This window comes from Lissotriton vulgaris, chromosome 2_1 (assembly GCF_964263255.1).
Source record: "Lissotriton vulgaris chromosome 2_1, aLisVul1.2, whole genome shotgun sequence".
Taxonomy (NCBI): domain Eukaryota; kingdom Metazoa; phylum Chordata; class Amphibia; order Caudata; family Salamandridae; genus Lissotriton; species Lissotriton vulgaris.
This window is the reverse complement of record NC_141687.1, coordinates 778,770,800-778,797,308: the sequence shown is the minus strand read 5'-3', so window position 1 is coordinate 778,797,308 and position 26,509 is coordinate 778,770,800. Positions and strand designations below refer to the sequence as shown.

The 26,509-nt window shown below is 42.7% G+C and overlaps 1 protein-coding gene across 3 annotated transcripts in view; it reads right to left on the bottom strand.

Moving 5' to 3' along the window:
* ITGA6 (integrin subunit alpha 6) overlaps window positions 1-26,509 on the bottom strand; it is a 253,051-nt gene that overhangs the window by 154,871 nt on the left and 71,671 nt on the right. For all 3 annotated transcript variants that reach the window (XM_086956131.1, XM_086956134.1, XM_086956133.1), the window contains exon 2: window positions 7,917-8,044. In XM_086956131.1, coding sequence (XP_086812257.1) covers window positions 7,917-8,044 — 128 coding nt within the window. The remainder of the gene's footprint in view (window positions 1-7,916; window positions 8,045-26,509) is intronic.

Here is a 26,509-nt window from a genome sequence, read left to right as displayed (position 1 = left end):
CCTTTTCGTGTGCTTGCCCCTTCCCTGGAGCATAGTTTATTTGCAATTCTTTGGACTGAATGGCATCCTATCACTGCTTACATTCAGGGAACTACTTTTTTATTTCAGCACTTAATGTGTTTTCTTGCTGTCTTCCTGATATGCTTCTTCCTCCCTAAAATCCCCACCCATACACACCATGTGTAGGTAACTGGGCTTTTGTTGCAGTTACCCTACCCACTTTTTGGCCCCTTTTCAGCTACTAAATCCTATTTTTGACTCTGACAGTGCACTGAGGCCTGCTATCCAGACCTCTGTGCCAGTGCTCCTTTCCTAAAACAAGGTGAAGTCTAATTGTGTTACAATTCGCAAAGGACTTTAGCACCTCTGTAAGTCTGTAGTAAACTGAATCCCAGGCACCTAGGGCATAGATACTAAACAGGGTCCCTAAGAGCTGAAGAATATCTTATGCCACCCTAGAGGACCCACATACAAATTTCACACAGACTGGCATTGTAGGCTGCATGACATGGTACAAACCATGAGTGAAAACATGACATGACACACACCTGTGTATCATGCCAAAGTCACTGAATCTAATACATGTAAGTCACCCCTACAGCAGGCCTTTGAACCCTAAGGTAGGGTGCATTATATTTATTGTGAGGACATATCTGCATGAGCAGATATGCCCTGTGATTTCTAGCTTGATTACTAGATATTGCAAGTGAGCAGGGAAGCCATCTTAAGGTATGTACTATGCACTGGTCAAAACAAGTTACCCAGCTGCATAACGGCTTCACTGAAACATATGGTGTTTGGTATCAAACATGTTGTATTAATAAACTCAAACTGATTCCAGTAATGGATGTATTAATACATGAACCCAGAGGGCACCTAAGAGATGCCCCCTGAAAACCTACCAACTACTAGTGTGCTGATGGACTGGCCTTAGCCAGCCGCTCACGACAGATGAATTCCGGACCCCCAGAGGTGAGGGCCTTTGCTCTCAGGAACAAAGTTTGTTCGGGAAAAGGGTGTATGCCCCCTCTCACACAGGATGATCTGCAAATTAGCATTCCAGGGCAGGGAGCTTCAGAGAAGTCCGCCACCTCTGGTATACGAATCTGGCTTCCCTCACAGGAGAGGATACATACGCCCCGCCCCCTCTTTTCCTAGACCTGAGCCATCTGTCACCAGGAAAGGTAGAAAAATTAGCTATGCAGGAGGAGTGTTGTACTGTCAGGCTGGGCACAACTCTAGGGTGACCAAGTCTGACGCCAGACCCCTTGCAGAAGCCAAAGCTTATTGTGCCCAGACAGGACACAAATGCCAAAGAAGACTGACTTTCATATCGAGGGACTTCAGGGACAGTGAGACCCACATTGAGAGTGGCCCAGCTGTCCTGTTTGCCAGACCCACAAGAGCTAACCCCATCCATGGGTTTGCCCAAACTGGATTTCCAGTCGCCGCTTGCACCCTCTTTCTGCAGGCCCCCTCCAACTGCCAGAGACTCCAGCACTGGATCTGATGCCTAAAGACACCAATGCACGAGCCCCACAGCCCGAGAAGAAGTGGACCAAGGGTGTCCCTATGTGCCAGAGGATCTCAAGGGTCGAGCCCCTCTGTGGGTTCCACAAACTGGTCTCCCAGTGTTTGCTTGCAGCCTCTCTGCAACCGGACCATTTTCCCATTGAAGTGAATCAGACACCCAACGCTGTGACACATCTCTGAACCCAAACACCCCAGAGGTGACCTGTTGATGTTGCCTTGGACCTTGGCCTATTCTTGCCTTTAGTCCTGAAGAACAATTTCTTAAGTCACTGCTAAGTGCTCGAATGCAACACATGTTTTTCTTCCATAGGATAACATTTCCGATCCAGAAAGAGCAGTGTCCATTTTTGAAAACTAAAGAATTCATAACTCAGAAAGTACTTACCAGATACTGATGATCTTGGTATCTAAATTTATATAAAAGTATGTGTTATTTTTATTCATTGCTGTCAGATTTCTTTAATGAGTGTGGTCTCACAGCCTTTGTGTGTGAGCAATAAATGCTTAGCACTAGCCTCTGATATGCAAACTGTTCGCCCACACTACCACAAAAGAGCATTTGGGGTGTCATTTGTGCCTCTATAATTCCTATGGGCTTTGCCTTAACCCAATACATGGTTTACCGCTTTTTGGCCCACTAAATAAAGAGCCAGCTTTCTACACCATCCATGTTGTTCCCACCCAATAGCTATTTCATATCTTCCGCTGATTTTATTTTCCAAAATCCAACCCGAAACTTCATTGCTCTTCTGCTCCTAGTTTCGCACTGTGCGGCTGCACCTCTCCCCTTATTTGGTCTGGCTACCTTCGCTCAGCATCATTCTGTTTAACTCCCTTGCCCGCTCCCACTTTTGCCCTTCACCCTTCCTCTGCTACTGTCCACCACTCCCGCTGCTCTCAGTGTAACATCAGTTTTTCTTTTTAGATTTTTTTTTCCTTTTTTGGAAAGGTCTACGAGCTGCAAACTGCTGCCAGGATGCTTTCAAAAAGCCCTTTTGAGCGTGGGTAACCTGTTATTTTTTTTAACCACTCCAAAATTGAGGGCTGCCATCTTGGAACAATCAGTAATTAAAATAAGGATTTTTTTTTTTTTTAAAGCAGTGCCATTATTATTTGCCATTGCAGATTTGGCAAAAATATTTTTTTCTTCTTTTGGTTGATACTGAACGGCACTGGCAAATAGCATTGGCAAAATCAATAGGTTTACATTAGCAGACTAAAAGGGAAACCTATTTAATTTGCAAATACTTATTAACGAAGCAATAAATGAGAAATGGCAGACTATAATAGCAAATTTGCTTTTCAAATGCAGGCATATCAAAACATTTGGGGCCACATGTACAAAAGAAAACATTTTGAGAATTCCTAATTGTGGCTTTTTTGGAGCGTGCAATTAGGAACTTGCAAAATGCGATGTACAATAGTGTCTCAGACTGGGGTCAGCAGCCCACCATGTCTGTGATTGCTTTTTAAATAAAGCAACGTTTTTTCTTTTTGAAATGCAGCCAGTTGTCCTTAAAGTAAAAAGGGATGCATTTAAGAAATAAAAATGAAAAAAGTTTCCTTTCCATTTTTTAAGAGCAGGCATTGGTCCCTGGGACCACTGCCTGCTTTAAAAAAAATGTTGGTGCCAACATTCACAAAGGGGAACAAAGGGGAATTGGTCCCTTGTGGACCCCTTCCCATTTGTGACCAACTTTCCACCTCCTTCACGGAGTCGGTGAAATGTGGCTGCAAAACATTCATACAGGCCCCTGCAACTCGCTATTAGGAAGGGACTTCCCATGAAACGCCCCTTCCTAATACCGACTCGCAAACCCTATTTTGCGAGTCAGTAATCAGTTACCGACTCGCAAAATAGAGTTAGTACATTGCAATAGGCTCAACAGCGGTCGCAAACGGCCCAATTTTCCGTTTGATGGGTCACATGTATAAAAGGTCTTAACGTTCGCAGAGGCGCAACTAGAGCCAAATTTCTGTGGGGAGGGCTACTAAAAATTTCGGAGGGGGGTCATTCTTCCAGCAATACTGAAAGTGAATGCAGGGGCTTTAAAAAGGGGTGAAAAAAACAACAAAGCCTCCTTAACATGTAAATGGTCTTTTAAACACCTGTGGAGTACTAAAAAACTGTGTTTGTGTGTGCCCGGGAAGCTGTCTCAGCCCAGGTTGACACAGGACGGGGCGGGGGGGCGAGGGGGGGGTGTTCTTAAGGCCTTTGAGCCTTATGGTCGTTGTGCGCCTGTGTGACCCATAAAGTGTGTACGAAAACACAAACAAAATGTGTTTGACCGAGAATTATGAATATTCGTTGCCTAGCTGTCCCCTACAAAGCCACTGGAGGGCAGTATTAGCACCCATTTACGAGGATACGAGTTGTTTACATTTATATTGAAGAGGAGAAATTGTGTTAAAAATGTGCAAGGTTAACAATAGCTACAATACCCAGAGTTTTTGTTGAGCTTCCCTTCGAAATGAATAAAAAATGTCAAGCTGCTTTAAAAAAACAACAACAAAAAACACACCCTAAGGCGAGTGAAAAAGCTCACAATGTTGGTCTTGCACGCACAAATAAGTTACACGTGACCCAATCCTACAAGAGTAGGCTATTCGAGCACATACCTATACGATGTAAAATACACACAGTGTGAATGTACAGCAAATGAAAGTTGTACGGCGTGAGCAGAGGATCAAATGCAATAACATCATCGGAGGTTCTGCTCATCACAGGGTCTCTGGGTTACTACAGCAATAGTTGGTTCTAAAAATGTAGTGCAGTTTGTGTGCACCCTTTGCTTCATTCCAACCCGTCTCCATCACGGTGACACAACACCAAACTCGAGCTGCCAACATGCAGTTAGTACTATGTATCAGCGCGTGTCAAATACCGGACGTAGCTGCGTCCTCTGTCGAGACCTTTAGTACCCGAGCACTGTCCTCGCCAACCGAGGTCCCACGCGTCAGAAGCAGGATGAGAAAGTAAACATGGCTCCGAGAGTTAACGGTAAATTGGCCCTATTGGCATGGGCAGGGCAGGGCAGGTTTAAGAGCTGTTGGCGCCCGGTGCGCAGGGTTGGATTAGGATTAATAATTTGCCCGGGCACGCTTAAAGAAGTGGCCCACAATTGCATAGTGCCTTTCTGCAAAACACTGCTTCGGCAAAATGTTCTTTAAAAAGGGGAGGGGGTGTAAAAGAAATGCACGAATTAGTTTTCACTGGTGAAACACACCTTAAAACAAGTGAGGCCACTTTTGCTCAGGCCCCCTGCCCCTGCTCAATCTGCATACGGCCCAGCGAGAGAAAGGGAGTGACATCTCTGTCCGTTGATAATAAGGAGGTAAGGAACGCCCATCTACCTCCAGAAAGGCCACTCAGGCACCCACTGAGCCGCTGGCAGCATCTGAGCAACACAGAAACCGCCCAAATCACCTCCCCAGGCTGCCCAAAAAAGCAGCCCACAGCTGGAGCTCGGATACCGGCCCATCGGCCAATGCCCGAGTGCCTGCGTTACCAATCCAACCCTGCCGTGCGACAATCATTTTTTACGCCCACCCCCCCATGGCCACCTTCTCGGATTCACTCACGACCACAGGGCAAAAGTGCCCCTCATCCCTCATCTCTCCATAGCCCCTCTCTCACACACATTTCATTTGTTTTCAAGCACTGGTAAAGGCTGGGTTGCCTGCAGAGACTATTAAAGTTTTGTTCCAAAATGATCTTTACCGATACTGTTGAACCGGGCCGAAACTGGAACCCCAAAGCTGCCCTGGCAATTTTGTCAGAACAACCCTCCCACACCAGAGGGGTGCTGCACATGTGAAGCACTGCTGCTTTTGTTACTGGGGGCTGATATTGCAGTACTGCTGTAAAACCAGCCCTCAGTAGCAAAATCGGCCCACTGCTACGAAACCGATCCCCATCCTCCCAGGGAAATACCCGATGCCCGCTACAGCCAGTCCGTCTCTTCTGCTACACTTGTACAGGGTTCACCTGCATCTGGCCACACCGCGCAGGTGACTAAGGGAGAGACGGACAGCGCCAAAATGGTGAGCAGCACGAGCCAAAATGGGGAAAAGCAACTAAAGGAGCACCTGCCAAGATTTTGAGTGTCGGAGATCAGGGTCAGCAATGTTCCAACGTCTTTGTAAGGTCGGTGTCAAATCAGAGCATTCTGTGCGCCAATCAAAACAACTTTGGCCATCTGGGAATAATTTGGGGGCTTTGGGCTGTTTAGTGGCAAAAAACTCAGAATGCCACTAAGTCAAAATCTAAGGATACTTTTTGGCGAGTCTATCCATGAGCATGAACTTAAATGTCAGCTGCCTCCTAGGGACAATATGCAGAGATCCATGCAGAAGATTAACCAGATTTGATATTTGCAGGACACAAAGAATTTGCCCAAATTCAAATGATGGGCTGATTTGAAGTTATTAAACACATTAGGATGGCACATTAACAAGCCATTCAATATGCTCTGTATTAAACATAGCAGGTGTGCAAAGGTATTTCGAAGTCGTGGACACAAAAAGCACAAAGTGATTTTTACCGTGAACAGGACTACCACCAGAATTCCTTGAAGGCGTGAAAATTTAGAAACAGGTTTCGTGGGTGGACACATCATCCTATGTTTGGGTACAGGGGGGAAACATCATTTACCACGAAGGCATTACCACTAATGACGTTTACCACGTGACACCACGCAAACGTCTTTACAACGAGGGTGCCTTCCACGACGTCTTTACCACGGGCTGGGGGGGGAGACGTGGTATTCCTTCAAGTCGTTCTGCGTGGGCTTGGGGGGGCTGGGGGGGGCTCGGGGGGGCTGGGGGGGGCTCGGAGAGGGGCTGGGGGGGTCTCCCCCCCAAAAAACAAACAAACAAAGGAGCGGATTACTCAAATTAAAAAAAACGCACTTCAGTACCACCGAAATAAAAGGAAAGTGCCTCCCCCAAAGACGTGCCGTGTACGTCAAAATAGCAGTCCTTTTTTAGTTTTGGAAGACGTGTTTTGACGCTTGTTTCGATGGTGGATGGAAGTACGGGCTGCTGGAGAAAGACAGGAAGGTGTCAGGTAAGAAAATAATCTTTATCATTTGTTAAAGGACGTTAAAATGCGTGGTATAATCCTTTGTTGCAAATTCCAGCGTGGTAAAGCCACTTGCGAACTAAAATTCGCGTGGTAATGCCATGCGTGGAACTTGTAATCGTGGTAAAATCATATATTCGGGTACAGGTATGTCTTTCCATAAATAAACCCAGTATAGCCATGGGTCTCCCTTCAAGACAATTGAAGCACATCCTATTGAAAGAAACATAAATCCTTTATGGGTGGTCCCACTGCCTTTGCTGCTATGATTCTCTTTGGCTCATGCTCTTAAAGCATCTCAGAGTACTAAACGGAAACATGTCAGTGAGTCAGGCCTGGACTAGTAAAAGTACCTTACTTTTAGCGCAGACAACGTCTGCAAGGAAGAAGGGGTGGGAGTTCAATGTCTTGTCAGTGGAACTGTGCTGTAGCTTCCATTGCACCTACAGTTAAACCAATGTGTGAAATTAGTTCTTGACAGAGAACTTCAGAAAAACATGAAAATGGACTTCCCGAGATGCGCGTGTTTGCATCTTCCACCAAACAGAATTGTGGGCATTCTCGGTGGCAAAAAACCTTCAGCTCCAAAATAAACAATCCCTGTCAGTATCATACAAAACAGAACAGTTCAAGGCCATTTTTGTGAAGTCCACTCAAAAACGTTATTGTGTAGGCACAAAGAGCAGTCTGATCCAGGTATTGTTGCAGAGCACTAAGAAGAGGGCACTGGCATGTAGGCAAACAATATTAAATACATTAGAATTTTCTTCTTTTGTTCCCAGGCATTTTTATTGCATTTGCTATAAATTAAGAATACAAACGAGTCAGTGCAATGAAAGGGTCTGGTAACACCTGGCCTGTGTTAAAGGGCATCTGATCACCTTCAAGACAGCAAAATAAATCAAACCTTCATGCCCTAAAGGAGAGCACAGGATTCTCAACATACTTTCTAAAACTGACAAAAGAAGCGCCTAGCAGGGGTGTAACGCAGCCTCTATCTGCACGTCAGTCATCAAAGCTCACAATACAAAAATGCTTACAAGTTGTGACTCTTGCAGAACACACATTGTTTATTGCACGGTCTTGCAGTGTCCATGTGACAATGTGTGCACAGCGCATTTCAATAAAGTGTGCAGAGAACACATGTCAATATGGGGCAGGGGTGCTGCAGGATGGACCCAACTCACCCCACCTGCCAGTGTGTCACGTGACTCGCCATGCACAACAGTCATCTTTCAACCCAGCTCCATCTAACACCAACCGCAGAAGGTCACAAAGCAAGGATAAAAGGAATGCTTACCATCATCATCGAACACCACCCTTGTGCAGGTTTCGAGAGGAGACTGGATATCACAGGAGTACAGACCACCAGTAATGTTCGCGATCTGTTTGGGGAAAGACTTTGTCCTTGGAGCACCGACCAGCAGTCTAGCGAAAAGAGAGAATGTGCATACATCCATTAACCCTTAGGTGTGACGTGTGCATACACTTTGGTGCACTTCTCTTCTAAATATTAAAAAAAAAACAAATAAGTCAACAAAGAAGCAGACTTCAAATAGCAAATGCTCCCAATACAATCCTCACACTCTAACGATCAATCCGCTCCTTTACCCCTGCTCACAGAGCAGATTGTTTCCCACAGTATCTGACTAAAGTATTGTAATTGTATTAGAATTGTACTGAGCGCCTGACATCTACATTAAACAAGGACATTTCAATGTAAAAAAATAAATAATGTATCAATAGGAAGCTACTGTGAGCAAGCAGGACAAAAACTGTTGCAAGTTTGGGGTATCCGCAGTGACCGCCCACTGATCTGCAAGCACCCTAATGGGGCAGAAATTGATATGCTCCGACATTAGTTCAATGTCGCAATCTTTGAAGGTGTCAGTCTTGCACACCACAATGGACTGGTGTGTGGTCCCCCATATGACGGAAGTGTTGTGTAAAGGAGCACCACAACTTGTGGCACTGAGGTGTCCAGCAACACCTCCCAACACCGTGTGTGGGTGTCCTCTAAAATCTGCCTGAGTCATCATATTGATAAAGTTTCAGGAGGCATCGTGGTGCTGAATAACCCTGGGTGAAGCACTACGCTACGCTCGCGTAGTTTACGAAGTTTGCGCAACTTCGCACTATGCAAGCTGCACGTAGCACAGTGCGAACATGCGTAGTGCAGCGTAGCGTAGTGCAGCGGTCATTTTCTGCTTGTTCGCGGTCCTCAACGCCATGTTCGCGACCGCGAGCAAGCAAAATGATATCTCAGCGAGATTCTCAATGTGGGGAGGTCAGGTTTCTCATTGCGAGTGGTTGCGCGACCGCTCACAATGAGAAACTACCAGTTTGCGTTGAGAAAGCTGCTGCTCGAGTAAAAATCTACTCGAGCAGCAGAAAACTACAGCTCGCACTGTGCAAGATGCCATTTTCAATGATTGCACAGAGCCGGATGCTTGTCCGCACTGTGCAATCATTGAAAACACATCTTGCACAGTGCGAACATGCTACTACCCAGCTCGCGTAATGCTACGTGAAGTTCACATAGTGCGAAGTGCACTTCGCGTAGCGGTACTTCGCGAACTACGCCCACCCTTAGTGCTGAATAATAGAGGTTTAAAGTTCCCCATAATCAATGGTGCTCATTTTATCAGAAGGAAGAAAGGCTGGTTGGAACTGCTGGGATTCAAACCTGCAAGTATGAGGTCAAACTCAAGTGCCTGTTGTGTTTGTATTAGGCCACTGAGCCACCAAACTCCTCCAGGACATGTCCTTGACAGACCCAGGAAGTTGAACCCACACAATGCACGCCCGATTCCCCCTTTGGGTTGAGCGGGTGCAGGTGCACCGAGTCATTAGCCATAAACACCCCTTGCAGCGTGGCACTTGCCTAGCACCAACCCCTGTTGCTCCAAAGGAGAGAATTCTAAAGTGACTCAGCAGCAGATATTCTATTTTTCTATAAGTTAAAAATCGGATATTTTAACACTTCGTTCGGCGGGTCAAGGTTCATTGCGGACAATCCAGCACCAGGATACATTTCAGGTACACTCACTCGCACTTTCCAAACCAACACAGCCAAATCAGACACACCTGCGTACCTCAAGCACTAATAAAATTAAGGGACATTGATGTAGTATACCCGCCAGAGCATACATACAAGTTGAACATACGAAAGAAGAAAGGGTAGACATTTGTTTCTAACAAACTAGAAGCACAAACAACGGGGGGAAGCACACAGGAGTATTACACAACACCAACATAACCGTTAACGCACGAGGATTTTGTAAAATGCTGGGGCAAAATGAAGGGACATTGATTCGCAGTTGAATTCAGTCTCTTGCACATGGGCGCCACATCACCAACAGATGACAACAGTGTATACTGGAGGAGCCAATTAGTCACGAGAAAGCTGTTGGTAAATAATATATTTCCAACCACGGATATTGAACACATCCAAAACATTTTGCAATTCCTGTAGCGTTATAATTACGGAAAACACAAATGAAACAAGCAGGCATTTAATTATTGGTCAGGGCTAGAATGAAAGAAATAAAGGTTTTCCTCGTTTTTCCCGTTGTGTATTCCCTCCCTCCCCTCCTCCTCCTGTGACTCTTTGATTTAATTGATGTAACTATGTAACCTGCAACTCGCTGTAACTCATGTAAAGAGCTCTGATACCTCCGGGTCTAGTAGCGCTATATAAAACTTTTCAAAATAAATAATGAAAAAAACATTAAATATGCATCATGCGCAGAAGATGGAGTACAGCACCTGGAAGCACCTTCATGTGATTTGCACGCTCTGGCATGTTACTGTGGGCACCTCATTTCTATGCTATTAAAATAATTCATCAGAAATTAGGCTTCCTTTGGTTATTTGTTGTATCTAATATTTAAGGGATGAATTTTAAGGACAAATTGACGACATAGTTCAAGGCACATATTTTCAAAGTCTGCCTTCTGTAAGGCGGCATTATCGAGATCTATAGGCACTCACATTACATGTTTGGCTACTTATACCACAGAAAAAGGAGTGGTTTTATAAAACATTTCAGAAGGATGCCATCATACCAGTGAATTGTTTTTGGTAGTGAGTTTTCTTGGTTACACTTCGACATCTAGTGACCCACAAAGATGAATTCTTTCTATAAATGCCTAAATTCAGGCTCTCCACTAAAGGGGGACAAGCAATATCAGGCATTTAAACTAGGACCACCAATCTGCCGAGCTTTACTGCCATCTTTGATTTTCTGCATCAACTTCGAGAAGAGTAAACACAACCTCAACATTCTAATTGCAATCACGGCCCATTTCTAGCTGTACCTTTCTTGACAGGGTTAGACTGGGACAGAATATAGGCACGGGCACCAATACAAAACGGGTTTCGATTCGTGAATTAGAAAGCTTAAAAAAATGGCCCATGTTTGCAAATTGGGGCAATTTTGAACTTGTAAAGACACGCTTTGTAAGTGTTTTGCAAGGTATGGAACAATGCATAGATTTAAACTTATTGCAAGTAATGTTGGTTTAAGATCAAGGAGATCAACAGTAAAAACCGGACCAGCAGACTAGAATACAGACCAACAGGCAGCCCAAAGACTGGCCCAAAAACACTGAACAGTCAGACCATTTCTAGTTAATTCTAGCATGTAACAGTTTTCAAAATACATTTTCAGGTTTGAAAAAAAACCTTCTTTTGCTGAAAACGGCATCAAAATGAACATGTCAAAGAAAAAATCTATGATATTTACGATTGTTTAATCAAGCCACCTTAAGGTTGTTCTTACGTCTAGAAACCTCTCTGTCTTGAGGTTTATCCGGTCATCAGTATCACCTGATTGCAACACTGGACCATAATACACTTACTAGTTCAGTAACCTGCACATTGCACCTGAAATACCTTTATAAAAAGTATCAAATGTCCTTATTACTGTATACTTGTGGCATCACTCCTCACTTGTAATAATAAAATAACATTCTACGATAATCGTACAGTTCAGAAGTGACACTACAACTGTTTGCTGCAAGGCACAGCAGGACACAAGGCCAAACTGTAATTGTTTCTTTCTTCTGAAGGGTCTATGCACGGGCAGCCACAATAGCTTGCGTGGGAGAGGGGTAGGGGAAAAAAAAAATCCTCCTTTGCCACCGACGGGTTCTGCGTTTTCTCCCCTCGTCGCCTATGTCCGACTCCAGGTCGGAACAGGAAGGAGGCAGCCCGGCTCCCACCCCTAAGCCAATCACAACGCTCCAATGGAACATTGTGATTGGTCTGAGCAGGGGCTTGAGGAGAGTGTGCATGACTGTTTTGGGTGGCCTGAGGGGGCCGACCAAACAGTCATTGCGCACATCAGTGCTCAGCCACTCCAGTGCTTTCCCACTCTTCCCCTGCAGGTCTGCCCCGCCCCCCCCCCCCTCCCACGCACTGCAGCAGGAGGAAAAACTTTAATTCTACTAATGTTTCGTTCTTATTTTATTTTTTCCTTTCTTTGCTGCTCCTGGCAGTGGGCGACGCTCCTAAGCCTTAGTGGAGGAGCCGCCACTGGTTCTATGTGGTCTTTATCATAATGAAGATGTGATATATTTACACACAGGCATATACATATACAGTATATAACGTATGTATAGAGTATTTCTTTAGCACGTACCTAGAGAAAAAAAGGCAGAGGAGCACTATACAATGTCAAAGACCAGCTAAGTCAACAAGTGGTAGGAGAGGTAGCAGGTTTGCGGACTGTTAATGCATTTTGATGTAGCATTCTTGAAAGAGATAAGTCTTCAACGTTTTCCTAAATTGAAGCAGCATTGGAGGGGTCTTGATTGATACAGTTTTGTTTACCCAGACCAGGGTGCATAGATATAAAACGCCTGTTGCCTTATATTTGGCTTTTTTAACGCTTAGTCTGCAGTCTAGTGGTGTCCAGGCTGTGGGTGCTCTGAAAATCACCAGAGACAGTGAGCCTCTGCAAGATAAGCGTGGATGCTGGTGATAATTGCCTTGTAAAAGATGCAGCTGGATTTAAATGTGGTGCAGACCGGAAAGGTGCCATTCACACATGAGAGTTCGAGGGCCTGTACAACAGTTCTGCCACCAGGTACGCAGACATTTACTATTTTTAACTACGCATTTATGTACTCAAAGATGTATAGATCGTCAAGGAATATATATGCAGATTTAAGTATGGTAAATCTAAACATACCTATATATAGTTCTCTATAAACATTCTGGTCCTTTATGTTATTTCAGATCGATAGATTGTTGCCATCATCCTGGTAGTAAACCACTATGGGTAACATAATGGGATCTCACAGTGTGGATGGACCATCACTCCAAGTTTCCCCCCCATTTGTCCAGTCGGAGCAGGAAGTCCCTTCACATAGAGGCACTTAATTGTGTCTGCACCTTCCGTCTATAGGCTCTACTTCCCTCGGTTTGGAGAGGGTTGGTCTGCCAGGGAGCCTGATGAGGAGTTCTCCCACTTGGATGCTCTGGATAGATACACACCGCCATGACTGCAGTATCAATTTTTGTATTTCTCCACTGAATACCACTTTGTTTCTATGAGTGCCTAGGTGTGATGGTGCTTCTCTGTTCAGATGATTATTTCCACGAGTTTCTCTCTGGGATGATAGTCCCTCTAATGCCAGTGCATGTTCCACGCTTGTGGCTGAGGTTTTCCATAGAAAAAGAGGATATTTGCAGATCTACAAAAGATCATTTTCCATGTGACAGAATGTCCTCTAATACTAGGTTCATTAGAGCATTGTGGTAACACGTGCAATTGAACAACAAATCTGCTCTATGTACTGGCCCGTGCTCTATGGAGCTTCCGCTTTGCTCCTAGCCAATCCCTGTAAAGGTTTCATTTTCTGGTTTATACTGAGTTTGTCTACTTGCATAGAATTCTTAACTGACCTAAAATAAGTGAGAAAGGATCTATCTTCTTTCTGCATCCCTTACTTCCTGCGTGCGGAATCTTCCAAGATAAAATGCTTTCCACTTATTGTCTGCTGCAGGTCTGTACTGAGATACACGCTCACTTCCTGGCACACTTATTTGAACAAAATAGTAAATATGGAAATACATTTCAGAGCAGTATAGTAGGTCAGAAAACATATAGTGAAAAAAAAACCAGACAAAGCACACTAATGTTTTTGTTTTATCCTACAACGCACCATAATACCATTTTTACAGTAAGCAACCTCTTAACACGGAATCTTAGTTTGGATGATGCCAGAATTGGAGTCCCGTGATCTGCACAAACAGCATAATTTTGAAGAATTTAGGTTTCATTGATACATTCCACACTATTCTTCCACCATAGCTAATATATTCGTTCTACAATACCTAGACACACTGCTCGGCCAATTCATAATCGTAGAAAACTCGGGAGCCTGCAAATCCAGTATAAAAGCTGGTCTCTGATTTCCCTATTAAAGTCAGAGTAGTGATGTCTCTAGTGTCCTACAATAACGAAACGGTGTCGTTGAATTAACATATAGGACAGTTAAAAGGTCATAACGCTTTCTGTCAAAACCACTAGCCAGGGTGAATGACCGATCACAAAGTAGAATTAAAGCTGCAGTTTTAACAACGAAAACTAGAACTGGTTTATCGTTCTGCTGATCTGTTTTTCTAAAACATTATTGGTGGTCAGCAGAAAGGAGTTATTTATGGCAACACGTTTATTTTGTGTATGCTATAGGTCATTATAGGAACAAGAGAATCTCTCTGCATGTTTCTACACATTCCAAGCAACAGTACTGACCTACATAAAACTGAATGTAGTAGCTGTTTTTGCACTAAATTACTAAATGCGTTTTGGTGTGATCAGTTTTGTACTACAGATTGTGTTCTTCGTGCCTGCAACCATAGGACCTCTTTCACATGAAAGCGAAGACACCAACCATTTAAGCATTTAGCATGAAGGGTGATGTTCTGACCATGTATTATAAGGAATAAAATATCCTCTGCTGTGTGATGGAAATATATTGCACGCATTTCAAACTTTCACGACCTTATAAAGGAACACCACCTTTGGCCTCATTTCTCTATACAACCTCAGAAATCCACAGTGACTTACAATACCCTTATAATGTACGACAGGAGCGGCTTACCCCACATATAATTTCTAGACCCCTCTAATCTTTGGTTATCTTCAGAATCATACAATCACAGATTGAATGTTACAAACTAAACGGTGCATTTTTATGCACAGAAATGTACGAGCCACTTAAGACCAGTCCAGCAATTGTTTAAGAATCCTTCACTGTCTTAAGGTAGTAGTCCCTTAACATCTTTTGGTTCCAAAGCATAAGACGGGGCAAAATTATAACACCCAGCTGACTGGGTAGTTCAACACCTCTGTAATCCATTTTGCCTCAAATTGAAAAAACACATCTAAGTAAATATGCTTTTGGTTCAGTCTCTCCGACGTATACTTAAATAACATATCTACAATTACATGGTACGTCATATGAGATAGAGAAAACAGAGAAACATTATAACTATGAAAAAGGTACGGTCCATGAATTAAGTGAAGTATAAGAAAATGAAAAACACCTTGTACAAAGTGTGTGTGCAGGATACGTAATGCCCATACAAAGAAAATAACCGTATTTTACTTAAAATAAAAACTACACCATAATCAAAGATCATAATATTCTTAAAGAATGGAGTGTTTATACCATTAAATAGACAAGCTAATGGTAGCATTAAGAATACATAAAATAGCCTAAGACTTTCTTCTCTGCATCACATGTAATTGAACCTACGTAAATTGTTCTCAGGTCTAGGCCAAAAACAATGTTTTTCCTAAACTTGTTTTTGCTTTGAGAGTTATGTAGCACATAATTTAATGATTGCAGGCATCAATCGAAACAAGCAAAGGAACAGAAACAAGGAATGGCAAGGCCAAATGGTCTGGGCTTAATATGCTTACATATAAAGTGTTACCACATTAGAGCTTACAGTGTGTGTCTTACTTGTAAGGTAGTCCCTCATGCAGTTCAATGCAAGCACTCAAGTGGAGGTAGGATGACACCCTACGAAGAACCATCTTGAGTTAGGAGAGAGATGAATGCTTCGCCGGGCTGAGACAAGTCATGACAAAGTCTTAAGCCAGTCGCTAAAACAGCCAGGTCGAAGGAAGTCAATGTTTGAAAGGGATAGACCAAAATACCACTATGCATGTTGTTAGCAACAGAACAGTATGACGGCTTCACTGTCAAAACCCAGATCTAAAAACGCCTTCTCAAATGCAAAATCAGTATACTTTTAAATGTTAGTTTTCTGAACCAGAAAATATAGGACTATATGCACTGGCATGCCTAGAGTGTTTGAGCAGGGCGTGCACCCACTTTATTTGAGCAAGCTTCGTTTCATTGCAGTTCCAACACGTCCCTGCCATTGCCCTCTGAAATTGTAAACATATAACATGCTAAGGCTAACTCGGGAGGCATGATACTTGCTTAATTCAAGCAAACATACCAGTCCAGATTGTTGCTGCCAAGGTTTGTTTTACTTTGTACCCTCTTAATGTTCATACTTCCTAGAGTTGCTAAATAAGATCCTAAAAGTCTACACTGTATATAAAGTTTATAGCAATTATACTATCACTGCTACCACACAATACTCCATAGGCAAACCTCCCACTGCTGACAGATCGAACGAGGAGTCCACATTCACAGGTCTCAGCACAAGCAGCTGCAGCACTTGAAAATGTGGTGCCTTCTTTAAAAAACTCCCACCCCAGCATCGATGCCTATGCCAGTACTTCATCAGATTTCATAACCATCGATAAACTCCTATCACATATTTTAAAAAATGAGGTGAAGTGAAAGACACCAGGGAAGGTAGTCCAGGGTAGCAGGCTGCCAGGTAGATTTGCATGGGAGAGGTGATCACCATCAGGGGTGGCGTGGAAGGACCGGGGGGTAGGAGGGGGGAGGCAAATCACTTGTGTTTTTGAGGGTGAGGGGGATACCTACAAGGGTAATGAAAGTGACTGCAGGACAGAGAGTATATGCTATTTTTAAAGTGCAATTTGGGGGGAGGGGGCTGTGGGAGATAACATGTTGTACATGGCTTCCCCATGACTCCATAAATAACACTGCGGTGATGCAGAGCAAATTGCAGCTGCATAATTACCGATAACGTGGAGGTATTTGACTTCATTAGAAACCCCTAGTGGGAAACAATCTCTTTATTGACTAGCACCAATAATTCTAACTGGCATCTTTCCTTCTGAGATACCAGTAAGAACAAATATTGGCAAAATTATAGTGCAATCAGTTTGTTTATTTTTGCAAGCCCATCCAAAATAAACGATAAAGTTCAACAAGATTTTTTATTTTTTTTAAAGGAGGTAGAAAAATAGAAATGAAAGGAGAGTGACTCACCAGCACTGGTACTGAAATGCACTATTTTAGGTGGAAGTGCCCATGTGATCAGGAGAAATACGGTAATTTGGGCTGCTCATCTTACCCATTCTGCAAGCAGTGGTGGGTTGAAGCAGAATACAAATTAGTATTGAACATACCAACAGATGCAGAGGGTTGCGTCAAAGCTCCTCTAAATTAAATACAGGTGGGTTTTTATTTATCATTTTTTAATGCATGAGACCAGACATAAAAAATGTAGAAGCCCAGAGGCGATTTCAGGATAAGCAGGACAACAATACATCTGATGATGGGGAGAAGAAGAAACACCTGGTTGTTCCTCCCACCATTGTAAACAGACAGGAGCATACAATGGACGGGGCATTTACTAATAGGACATAGAAGTGCTTGAGGTAAAAAGGATGCAAACATGATAAGCAAGAGGACAGCTGCCATGATCTTTTTTTTCCAGAGACTGAGTTAATTCTACTTTGAAGGAAGCAGAAATGCCTCCATTTTCTAAAAACCAGGGGATGCAAGATCGGAACATGACAACTAAAGACCACAAAGCTTGACTAGTTGTACTGGGCTATGGCAGCTGATCCAGAAGAGCGTGGATTTTGGCAGAGTGCCTCAAATTAAGCTTCTGATGGACAGTAACAGAGCTCTGCTCTAGGGATGGAGATGAACATTTTACAATGGGTCTTTGGATTTGAGGAAAACGATGCACATGTGTATATATTAAATAATATTACCCGAGAAGAAAGGAGGACTTACTAAAATGGACTTCAAAGAAAGATCTAGATAGAAGCTACTAATTATCTATTTTCTGAGGTGTGTTGCTAGCTCAACATGTGCTACACAGAGCTTTAGCATCATTCATGCATGATTTACTGATTAACACAAGAAACAATATCACATTACCATTTAGAAATGATATCAAACGGACAAGAAAAGAGGCACAAAGTTGAAGGGTTTTCCATCTACACAGACATTTAAACTCCCTTCACTAATTTCCCCTGAGGTTAAAGTCGTTCTCTTACTACATGGACAGGAGGCCCTGAAAACACCATACATGTGTGCATTGGTTTTGGTTTTATTTCTTCAAAGCTTCGTGAATTGCCTACAAGAAGCTTATTACACAACCTTGTGTCAACTAAATCACAATCTAAGCATTTGAGTAAATCTAAAATCAAACAGTGATCCATTGAGTAAGTGTTGCAATACCTTCAAAGTGAGCACTATTCTTCATCGTACTTAGAAATGCATTAAATATAAGATTTACATCTTTAATGTAGTAAAAAAACGACAGTTAAGAAGAATGTATACATTGCTCTCATATAAATCAATCATCACTGTTGTATTGTATGTTTGTAGGGACTGGCCTTCACAAAAACGCCCATACATATCTGTGACTGGTATTGAAACATCTCACCATATACTGTAGAAGTGCTCTAAGCTAGCTGGGAAACAAAACAAGCACAATTTAAATATTAATCTAGCAAAAGACGGGTGTGAGCAAATTATTTTGAACATCAATGTAAGACTGATCTGTATGTCCTGTCGAAATTGGATACATGAAATTGATTTTTTTTGTACCATGGATGTAATTTTTTTTTTAAACCAAATAAAAAGATTCATATTAAATATATCAGGTAAAAAAAAAAAATATATATATATATAATTATAAGCACTGAAGAATTAGCAGCCTGGGAAATACATATTTAGAGAGGGGTATTCTAGGAATCTAAGCATGTATTTCGAATCACATTTCCATCTAAAAATGCTGGCAGGACACCTCATTCCACAACTTGACAACCATACTATTCTGTGCAGTTATAATGTCCGCTTTCATAACCCAGTGACGTTTGGCCGCATCAAGCCATTAAAAATTGGATCCACTTTCTGTTCTGCGTGTGGAGGCCGATTTACAATGCGTGCGCGACTCAAGGCCAGCAACGGTAGGCCTGCTGTCCATAACTCCATTTGTAACCCCCGAAAAAAGGTCTGCCGCTTCGAGCGGAATTTCATAAATCTTCATTCCATGCTGGATGAAGACGCGAGCTCAAACTAACAGAAGCATTTAATTTCTTTGTGCGAGCTACCATGAAAAAACTGCAAGCTGCAGGTAATGGGGCGCGAGTTTTAACTTGACTTGGGTGTGCTCGGCTGAAACTTGCCTCCTGGAGCAAAGATAATTTAGTTTCATTTGCTCGTTGACAAAATAAGCCAAGTTAAAAAAAAAAAAAGTTAGAAAGACACTGCTTGCAGTTGCAACGTGGAGAAAAAACATACGGGATTAGTTCTCACAGGTTAGAGAGAAAAGGGCGACCAAGGCGCAGCCTGTTGCCAGGAGGCAATCATTATTCAAATGTTTGGTCTGCTCCATGTTGCAGGAAACAGGGGTGAAAGAAGGTGAATTGAAGGGTAAGTGATACAGATGAACAGCATCTGCCTATTTTTTCCCACATGGTTTTATTGATTTTAAATAAAACACGAAAAACATAAAAAGCATTCGCAGATTAGTGGACTTCAGGACTCCATGCCACATTCTTTAACAAATCTGCTGCTATGCCTCCTTCAAGCTGTATATTCTACTGTAGCGTAATTCACAGGACCTCTCTTAATAGAAGCAGGTGCGTGGTCTTGAGAGGAGACAGGTAAAGAGGCGCGACACACTATGACAAGTTTAATGGCAAGGTGATTTACAGTTACCCTCCATTCCTCAGATTCTCTGTTTTCCCAGAAGTTACAGAATTGAGACCTGCCCACCTTTTCCCACAAGTACACGCTTCCTTCTAATCCAACAAAAGAGTGTTGGTCTCCCTGTTCCCTCACCAAGAAACCTTCCCCGGGAGACAGGAAGGAGGCTCCATTCTTCCTGTGTGTTGCCGCGAGCACACCTGGAATCCATGGCGCGCATTACTATGAGAGAGGAGCCTAGGAGCTATGATAAGGAGGGAACATGGGTGTTATGATTACTCGTAAGCAACCCATGACATTTCCTATCCCATTCCTATCAGACATGATATATATCTACCCTGCACCTCTTCTAGCCAACTCAGGGATTGGAAAGAAGCAGGTCAACGTCAAGTGCAATGAAACACGCCCCTTTTGAAGTGGAAAAAATAGTAGATCATTCCAGATATCTAGTCCCCAAAATACACGGGTCCCTTATTACCAACTGTAGTGGGATACGGAGATACAAATGAGGAGCGACTTAGGCCAGGGATGAGTAGAAATTAAGTACAATAGCATACCAGGGAAGAGCAGTGCGACCTGGTAGCTGCTAACCCACCAAAGGCTGCACCCTCATATAGGATCATAACTGAATATGGATTATTGAGGACCATGGGCATGCCACGGTGAAGATATCAGAGTATGGTCCACATCCTGAACTAGTGTGTGCAATGGAAATCTCAAATGCTGTGTCACCGAACTGGAGGATTGTAACTCAAGGACCAAAGTTTTCTGATTCTATTGTGTTCCTTCAAGCTGGGCAAATATGTGGGTCTACATGCAAAACTTTCGGCTTTGAAGGAGGTAAAATAGAGGTCCTTGACCAAAAGTTCATCAGTTCTCTATGATTATCAATTCCAGCTCTGCATCCCTGTTGATTTTCAGAGTTATTGAGCTGCATTTCTTGGTAAAGGAAATGGGCTGCAATACAATGGATTCAATTTGTTTGTTTACTTCCTGTCAGAATTCTTAACAGACCCACATGCAAAACAAGCTTATGTTATATTGTTAGCAGACCCAGTTATCCATAAATATGGCATGTATCCATACACAGACTTTGTTCCATTAATCTGAACACAGTTTATTTGGCCACCTTGCTGATGCAAGTCATCACAATGCAGATCAGAATATACTTGCAATGGGTTTATTTCAAATACATATCACCTTTTTTTTGAACAAACCAGTAAAGTTTTAAATGCAAACCCTCGAGCTGTCCGAGTCCTTGTAAAGGAAGGATTGCATATGCAGCAGATATCGTGGCCATATAGGAATGCATGCTGTGTGTGTGCCAACAGCAATGTCCACTGTTTGACCATCTCCTTTTGACAACAAAAGCTGAGGTTTCAAGCTTTGCTCTTTCCCCGACTCTTTTTACTTGGCCTGCGTGGGTGGCATTCTATAGATCACAAGTTCCCATGAAGTTTTGACTCAATTCTACATCCCATGTACTCAAAACTCATTACTGAAGGTCTTCCCTGCATATGTTTTCCACAGTTAAAGCTTTGCTGTAGCACAAGCCACACAAACATGTCAATCCAACAGCTTCCTCAATTCATTGTAATGCCATGCACAACAGGCTGGTTCAGCCTGTTACAGAAATAAGCAATCTTATTTCACACAAGGCAGAGTGAAATTGTGCTATGTAAAGATGTCTGCTCTGACGAAACATTATTTTTAAAAAAAGAACTAAAATAAGGATGGTCCTTTCAGGTTCCATGATTGTGTCATTTGCTAGAGGACATGCTTGAATGATTATACCTACATACTACAAGAGAAGGCTCACAAAGCCCCCTTATGCTGAGTGACTGTGCTTTTGGGTTGTTACCCAAGAGTTTGGAAATCCGTAACCCTTGGCTTGGAGCATATTTGTTTGCTATTTCACCTTATAGATAGAACTGAAAATCAATACTCGCTTACACTCCTAATAATAAAACGGGATCTCTTGCATACAGTAACCAACTGTTACTAGTTGTTACTTTACAGCGTGTTGGGCGTTCATGGCTGCAGCCATGCCCAACGACTGGAACTCATTAGCTGCGCCTTGCATACCTGGCTTATTGTGGTACTAGTAAGGAGAGATGCTTAAGTGACAACCCAGTTCATGCACACGGATAGTTCTAACAGACGGTTGAGTATAAGCTCCCGGTAGTATCCTGAGCTGGTTGTTGTATCAATTCATGGCAGTTCCACTATGCCAAGACAAATTACTTACTACCAGTGATGTGTAGCACCAGGGAAAACCCCCATACTTACACCTTTAGTTATAATCAGAAAGTAACTACAATTAAGAGTTATAGGCAAGTGGTTTATCATTTCATTTAAAAAGTGAGGTAAAGCTTAGAGTAAGTGTTTTTGATCTTCATTAAAAAATAAATACTTAAGCCATGAGAATGTAATCTGTTCTTTCAATGATAACAAAAAACCTCAGATCGCATTGGCATGTATACTTGCCTTCTTTCCCTCTAGTAGATAACACTGTAATAACGCATACATCTGTACCCAAGGCAAAAACGCAGTTGGCCAAATTGAGAAAAGACACACCGAGCAACTTGTATCCAGAAGGTAAATTCTTACCGCTTTTTCAAAATGAAGACACTGGGGGATTTCACCTTCTGGAGGTCTTCCTTTATTTTAGAATGCACAATACAATGTAGAAAATAGTGGTAAAACACAGGTGACACCTCCAGAAATACCCATTCTCTGAGGTGTGATTGGATCTGCTAACCCACGATAATTCGTTTTTTGTACATATAATCATACTCAGAATTTAAAAGTGGTGGGAGTCTTGCTGGCTAGATGCTCCTGGAATGGCGACCAAGAAACCCCAATCACATATATGCCATAGCTTACAATAATAAGCACAGACTGCTGAACTGTAAAAATGAGCATACACTTTACTACACAACAAATACATTGAACTATTTTGGATCTGATGTGGATAGAAGTTGAGTAAGATGTGGGCACCCATTATCAAGTTTAATACAATTGGCTTGGACCGGTCTCATGCTTCTCACATACTGGGCCGGCATCTTTTGAGCAAGCACTGTTGGAGAGGACAGTGCATGGAGTCACACCTTCACACCGATAGCCTTACCAGGCATAGTGAAAGACCAGCTTGTAAATATGTAACCCATGGTCTAATGATCACCAAGCACAGAGTGAGGATGAGATAGGAAAATCCCATCTGCAAAGACTGAATCTGGGACCTGATACACTGTGAGAATATGTTTGGTATCAACAAAAAGTATGCCTCTCGATACATGGGAACTCCTTCCACAGGTACTTTGAGGGTACACAGGGGTATGCGGGAGCATCAAATGTATAGTATGAGTAGGCTATACACACACGTTCCTGCTACAGAAGAAATACTTGCTCATGTGTATGTCAATGGAAAATAGGCGATGCCTAATAATGAACAAAGGCTGTCCAATTACCCATGTATCGGTACCAATAAACTTGAGAAACATATTTTTGCTCCAATTAGCGTGGGGGAATTACAATTGGAGGGTCAGAAGAGCTCAACTCTATCCATAGCACCTGCCCTGCGAAGCTTGAGATACAGAAGGTTACAAAAAACAATTAAGCAAACAAACAGGCTTTGTACATCAGTACGCCAGATTCAGGTTGAAACTGTCACTGACCTCACAGCTTCCATCTTCACTGCTACCCTCTGGAAGGAACTGAAACCTCACTGTCTCTGAAGGCCCCAATTCCCAACCGGCACCTTTGACCTGCCCTTCTCACCTGGTCCTCACTTTACTTGTGTTTGCCTATACCTACTGTACGAATCTTACATACAGGGCAAACTGTTTTGACTGCACAGGCCTTCCTACGTGCCAGTCTCTATACCCCCATCCTTTCTTTTGTCTCTTCAGTATACTGGTGTTTGTGTGGGCATAAAGATATGTAGTTCAAACCCCCACAAGGTCAATCGATTTCCCATCCTCCCCAAGTCCAATAAAGAGCATACACCAAGAATGACCGCAAGGGATGACGTATAATCAAAACTGCTTTAATAACAGGTGCCTCAGACTGTTAGGAGGAGTTCCCAGCACCTTCAATGCAAATTATTCTTCAAACATTAGGTCCTGCATGTAAAGATATCTGGACCAGAATTAGGTTACAATTACTTGAGAATCCATTTAACTAACAACATCATTATTGATGACTGGGGGTATTTTTTAGATACAATTTATTACTTAAAGCGGGCGGTGATACAAACCTAGGCCGAGTCTGGTTATGAAACAGTAACTGAGAGAAGAAACCTCAGAATAAAAGTCTTATTTAGGGCGGACAAAGTGCGAAGGCAGTTGTTATGGAGAGGGAATCTGCTGCCCTGAAGACATTTGAGTCACAGAGTTTAATCGCTGTTCAATAGCCTTAATCATCCACAATGAACCTACCAGACACAGGAAGCGTTCATGAAAATAAGTAAAAGTCTCAATAAAGCGGCCATTTGCAAATCCCTTCTGCTAGTAACTAGCACCAGTCACCGGTAATCATGATATAGAAAAATGTTGTACACATCAGCTGTGTACATATAATCTTATAAACCTATTATATTTGAATCAGGAAACTCTGAACCAGGAGGGACTCCGTTTCATCTAAGGCGATGTAACCGCATAGAAAGATTGAGAAGAACAGGCATAGGCTGCGCTAGCAACTGGAGTCTCGCAAAATTACAAGCTTGCTGAAGGCTCAAGTCTAGTTCAATACTGGAAATAATAGTTGCACAATTTCATTACTGTGATATACGTGATCGAGAGTTTAAGCTTACATTTTTGGCTGTATCAGAATGATGTTCTTATCTTGGGGTAAAATGACATTTTCATCAAAGTTCGCTCTATTGAGATAGCCCAAATTAAAAAAAAAACACAATGTTGAAATTAAAGATTTTACCTGTCCTGATCTTGAACTGTGACAAGCTAGAAACCAATAAACCCCGCCCTACACTGTCCTTCTAAATCAATCAGCATTTGTAGAGCGCGGCACTGTCACCCTGGGGGTATTGGACGCTGGGGTGCAAGGTCTCCGTCGAAAAACTAGACCTTGAGGAAACAGCATGAAGAGTGAAGAAAAAAAGCAGAAAAGGCACAAACAGAGGGCCGAAAACAAAACAGAGCAGAAAAGGCTAAAACAAACAGCAGAAAAACCAGTAGAAAACGAAAGGAAAAAAAAGGCAAAACCGAGGGCAGAGAAACGAGCAGAAAAGGCTAAACAAAGGGCAGAAAACGAGCAAAAAAAGGCAAAACACAGGTTAGAAAAAACGAGCAGGCAAGGCAAAACCGAGCAAGAGATGAACAGAGGAGGTACAAACAGAGGCAGCAGGTAGACAGGCAGCAGAGGGTAGTGGACTGTGGGCAAGCCAGATAGGAGAACGGCCACAGGGGGAGCCCGCACGAGGACCTGCTCCTTCTGCTTCTATAGCATATGTAAGCACTAGTGAAAATATCTCCCATCACACAGTCTTCTTTCTTTAGCCTAATTTCAACAAATCACTATCCTAATATGAAGATCCTAAACCTCACTAAATTTGAAAAGGAATCAATATATGTTGTAACTTCTCTCCTGGTGATGGGACTGCAAATCGAGGGCAACGATTTACATTGCTACATACAGGCTACATATATGCATGTTGTGAACTTGAACATTTTAAAAACCTGCAGTGTCTAGGAAATGGCGTCATTAGTAGTCACAGACTCATCAGAGGTACTTTCGTGGTTCCCACCCAAATGTAACCTTCCATGAACTCACCACCCTGTCCTTTTAGACCCTCTGCATCAATAATGTCCTTCTTAAATTACAAGATCTTAGTGAAAGATACGGGATTCCTGCAGCTTGCAACCCGCAGGCTCTCGGTCTAGTACACATGCTGGCTTTCCATGTCTCAAAAGTACATATTGCTTCGGTTTTTGCATACTTTCTACATCTTCTTGAAAACACAGTGGTATCTTTTCCTTTCTCATCCCAGCACTGGGCTACATCAACTAAGCATCACCCACATAGAATTTATTTTACTCACCCAGCAGGAGTCACATTATTTGGCCTGAACTATCCAGGCTCAGGACAATAACTAAATTAAAAAGCAACGTGTAAGAAATTGTTGCAAGCAGAATCATTGTCCCCAAAAAGTACTGGTGCACTGAAGAAAGAGAAGGCCCTCAGCACCATTCAACAAACAAAAAAAGTTTATTAAAACACCCAAGCTCTCATTAAATAGTCTGTCAACAGTAGAAATGAAGGCTGTAACTTGGGCAGAATAGATTTCAGCATGGATTGGCACACAAAGCCTGCCTTACGCAACATATAATGCAGAAAGAAATGTAGACTTTGACTTGTGCAGAGCAAAATGTGGACTAACAGGTGTTGCACTGAACAATGGCTGGAGGGACAGAAAAGTACTAAACAGAGGAGCAGCTGCTATTGAGGTAGTTCATGGTCAAATTGGTAATATGTATTTCCTCTACTGCCCAGGGTGCATGAACATGCATACATAACATGATATGTGTAAAACCAGCAGCAACGTTCATTAAAAGAGGCAACAACCAACTAGTAAAGCATTAAAAAACATGCAAACACTGGAGCTGCACAGTCATAAAGAGTTGATAAAGCTCCTGATGCTGCAAGAGTCTCACCACATCAGTTTACCAATAGTGGGATTTTCTCTACCATGTCACAGGAGCACGACCAGGCTTACCACATTCTTTGCACACACAGAGATGGCTATGTCAAGGATGGCCGGCAAGTAGCAGGGGCCAGAGTATTGCAATGCACTTCC